Source organism: Nicotiana attenuata, unplaced genomic scaffold (assembly GCF_001879085.1).
Source record: "Nicotiana attenuata strain UT unplaced genomic scaffold, NIATTr2, whole genome shotgun sequence".
Classification (NCBI taxonomy): Eukaryota; Viridiplantae; Streptophyta; class Magnoliopsida; order Solanales; family Solanaceae; genus Nicotiana; species Nicotiana attenuata.
This window is the reverse complement of record NW_017675350.1, coordinates 1-4,823: the sequence shown is the minus strand read 5'-3', so window position 1 is coordinate 4,823 and position 4,823 is coordinate 1. Positions and strand designations below refer to the sequence as shown.

The following is a 4,823-nucleotide window of genomic DNA, read 5'->3' as shown; positions in this document are numbered from 1 at the left end:
TTTTAGCTATTAAATTATACAAATATACTACAATCATAGTAATATTCAAAATAAGTGTAGCTTGACTAAATACTTAACATAATGGTATGTGAAAACAATCGCAGAAATTAATGATGCAAGTGAATATAAAGATGAGTATGAAGGTATGTCTATATTGGCACAAACAGTGATTCATTCATGTCCACTATTTCAATTTTTATGGCTAATTTAATATGTTTTTAATATTATACTCTTTCGAGGATGACGTCGGATATGCAAGTATTGACAATGAAGGTATGGATATTTTATTATTTCTATATGTGTATACAATAACTAAGCATGCCATAACATAACACCTTGACATTAATCTTACATTTGCTTCTTTTATTAATAGAGTACTGGGATATAGGCGATCTTACATATGAATGTGAACATTGTGGTGCTTACTTCTGGTATGAAGAAAGAATCAGGAAGAAAGTCAAATCTAAAAAACCACAGTTCTCTTTGTGTTGTTGTCATGGAAAGATAAAACTGCCAAAGCCAAAAGAACCTCCTACAGTTTTAAAACACTTATTATTTGGATCAGGTAACAAAAAAATCTATTTTTACCATGCTTAAATAATATCCGCAATATATGAATAAATCTTAATTCACCAACAAATATATATTCCAGGTCCAAAAAGTAAACACTTCAGAGATAATATTAGAAGTTATAACTCAATGTTTTCATTTACATCAATGGGAGGAAAAGTTGATGCTTCTGTCAATCAAACAAAGGGCCCAAGAACTTTCAAACTATCTGGACAAAATTATCACCAAATTGGAAGCTTATTGCCTCCCGAGGGATCAACCCCGAAGTTTGCACAATTATATATATACGACACAGAAAATGAAGTGCATAATAGAATTCATGCACTGGGGTTAGTATTCCATTCTTCTTCATTTATATATGCATGAATAATCTAACAAAATCAAACTAAGATCAATTTTATAAAACCAATTTTTATGCAGTCATGGTGAAACCATAAACCAACTTCATGCTGAAATTGTTCAAGATCTTAAACAAATGCTCGATGACCAGAATGTTTTGACAAAATCATTTAGAATGGTTAGAGACAAATTTCAAGAAGATACTCACTCCAATGTTAGACTCAGATTGATAGGAAAACGAAACTATGATGGAAGAAGAAACAACTTACCATCGGTTTCAAAGGTAGCTGCTTTGGTGGTTGGAGATTTTGATGTATCTAGATGTGACTGAGACATCATTGTTGAAACTCAATCTGGACATCTACAAAGGATAAATGAGTTGAATGCTGCCTATTTAGGTCTTCAATATCCTTTATTATTTCCATACTGTGAAGATGGTTATCGAGAAGACATTCCTTTAAATGGAAATGATGAATCAAGTGGAGGAAGGCATTTTATTAGCATGCGTGAATATTTCGCATAAATGATTCAAGAAAGGAATGGTGAAGTACCAACAATTATGAACTCAAGAAGATTATTTCAACAATTCTTGGTTGATGGATTTACAATGGCTGAATCATCTAGGTTGAAGTATATCGGAACTCATCAAAAACAACTCGAGCTGCCATGTATAAAGGATTAGAAGATGCAGTTTTACATGGAGAGATAAATCCTTCTTCTCAAGGTAAACGGGTAATTCTTTCATCCAGCTTCACAGGGGGTGCACGATACACGATTCAAAATTATCAAGATGCTATGGCAATTTGCAAATGGGCTGGATATCCAGATCTCTTCATCACATTTACTTGCAACCCAAAGTGGCCTGAGATTAGTAGATTTGTAAAGAGTAGGGGCTTACAACCAGAAGATCGCCCGGATATTTTATCTAGGGTGTTCAAAATTAAATTGGATCGTTTAATAAAGGATTGAAAGAGAAACAAAATTTTGGAGCAGTTAAATCAGGTATAGATTCATTCTTTATATCAAATTATTATCACATTTATAATCAGATTTAATAAAGAATTTATTTTACATATAAATTACAACCACTTGCCCCTATCACAAATTATTATTTTTTGCAGTGATATGTACGATTGAATTCCAAAAGCGAGGGTTGCCTCATGCACACATATTACTCTTTCTTTACAATAAATGTCCAAATGTTGGAGACATAGATCAAATAATTTCAACAGAAATACCAGATGAATTGGTCGATCCGCATTATTATAAGTCTGTGAAGAATTTTATGATGCATGGACCATGTGGTTCTACTAGAAAATCGTCTCCTTGCATGCGTAATGGTAGATGTACAAAGCACTTTCCAAAGAAGTTTGTACAAAATACAACAATTGATGAAGATGGATATCCTATTTATAAAAGAAGGGACAATGGTAGAACTATCCAGAGAGAAGGTATTGAGTTGGATAACAGGTATGTGGTGTCACACAATAGATATTTATTGTTGAAGTATGGTGAACATATAAATGTTGAATGGTGCAATCAATCTAGATCAATCAAGTACTTATTTAAGTACGTTAATAAGGGGCATGATCGTGTGACCGCAGCATTTTCTCAAAGTATGCACGAGGAAGACTCATCGGCTATGGATGAAATAAAAATGTATTATGATTGTCGATACATATCACCATGTGAAACTGCTTGAAGAATTTTTAGATTTCCAATTCACTATAGAGAACCTTCGGTAGAAAGACTTTCCTTTCATCTACCAAATGAACAAACAGTTATTTTCTCTGATGATGATCCAATTGATGATGTTGCCAATAGACCAAGTGTAAGGGAATCATAGTTTTTAAGCTGGTTCGAGGCAAATAAGACATATGAAGAAGCAAGAGAATTAACTTATGCGGAATTCCCTCTTATGTTTGTGTGGAATAAAAAATTAAAAAAGTGGAAAAAAAGAAGAAATTCTGCATTTTCAATAGGGAGAGTATTCTTTGTTCCGCCTGGAAGTGGAGAGCAATATTACCTTCGAATGTTGTTGAATATCATTAAAGGGCCAAAGTGCTATGAGGATCTACGTAGAATCAACAATCATGAACATCTAACTTTTAGAGATGCATGTTATGCACTGGGTTTATTAGATGATGACAAAGAATATGTGGATGCCATAAAGGAGGCAAGTAACTGGGAATGCCATCATTTCTCAGGCAATTATTTGCTATGCTACTATTATCAAATTCAATGTCTCGACCAGAAAGTGTTTGGGAGGAAACACGAATTTTACTATCAGATGATATCCTACATGAAGAAAGAAGAATATTGGATAATCCAAGTATACATTTGAACCTTCTATTTCAAATTTTAACCTTATATATTTGTTAAAAATATGTTTTAGGCTTGGAAAGTATGAGTTATTAATTATTTATATATTTTGTTAGAGGAAACTGGATGTAGACATCCAAATTAGTATAGCAACATTAATTTGCTTTTATAATTTCCAAATGAAATCATTTTACTCTTATATTGATATGACTCGTGAACACTTTATATTTTTCTAAATGATTAATTAACTCTCTCTCTCTCTATGTATGTGTGTATATATATATATATATATATATATATATATATATATATATATATATATTATTTCAGAGGCTGAGCTAACAAATGATGACCTGAAGAATCGTTGTCTACAAAATTTGGAAAATATATTGAAAGGTTGCGGAAGAATGTTACATGATTTTCCAACAATGCCAAGACCGGTTTTCTATGAAGAGGAAGTTGACAACACCAATAGACTCATACGTGATGAATTGCGTTATAATAGGCGCTCTTTATCTAAGGAACATGATGAACTATTGATTAAATTGACATTGGAGCAAAAGTCAGTTTATGACAGAATTATAACAGCAGTGCATGAGGACAAAGGTGGATTGTTCTTTTTATATGGTCATGGAGGAACTGGAAAGACATTTATTTGGAGGACTTTGTCTTCGGCCATAAGATCTAAAGGGGATATTGTGCTAACAGTTGCGTCCAGCGGAATTGCATCTCTTTTGTTACCAGGCGGTCGAACAGCTCATTCGAGATTTGCAATCCCACTCAACGCAACTGAAGATTCAACATGTAATATAAAACAGCGTAGTCCTCTAGCAAAATTGATTGTCGAGACAAAGTTAATTATTTGGGATGAAGCACCAATGATGCATAGATATTGTTTTGAAGCTCTTGATAGAACTCTAAGAGATATTCTTAGATTTAAAGATGCATCCAATTTGGATCGACCATTTGGCGGAAAAATAGTTGTTCTTGGTGGTGACTTTAGACAAATACTTCCAGTCATTACAAAAGGTACTAGACAAGATATTGTTAATGCTGCCCTTAATTCTTCATATTTATGGAATCATTGTCATGTCTTAAAGCTAACAAAAAATATGAGGTTGGAAGGAAATCAGGTAGAGTCACATTTGAATGATCTAAGACAATTTTCTGATTGGGTATTAGCAATTGGTGATGGTATGATTGAAAATTTTGTTGATGGTATTGAAAAAGTTCATATCCCTGATGTTCTTCTCATAAATAATTGTGATGATCCAATTTCTGTAATTGTGGAAGGTATATATCCAGATTTTTAAGTCATTGCAGTGATATAACATACCTACAACAAAGAGGAATTCTTGCTCCCACTCTTGACATGGTTGAATCAATCAATGAACACATGGTTTCACTAAACCAAAGTCAAGAAAAAATATTTTTGAGTTCCGATACAATCTGTATGTCAAACGATGCTTTTACAGGTTTGGAACACGTACATACACCTGAATTCCTAAACATATTAAGTAATGGGTGGTGGTGCATGGCCGTTCTTAGTTGGTGGAGCGATTTGTCTGGTTAATTCCGTTAACGAACGAGAC

The 4,823-nt window shown here is 33.2% G+C and overlaps 1 protein-coding gene across 1 annotated transcript; it reads left to right on the top strand.

Moving 5' to 3' along the window:
- Window positions 1-3,659: 3,659 nt before the first annotated feature.
- LOC109219975 (ATP-dependent DNA helicase pif1-like) lies at window positions 3,660-4,524 on the top strand (the record flags this gene model as incomplete). Its single annotated transcript, XM_019384437.1, has 1 exon — window positions 3,660-4,524. A coding segment is annotated over exon 1 (865 nt), but the record flags the coding sequence as incomplete, so codon positions are not given.
- Window positions 4,525-4,823: the final 299 nt, after the last annotated feature.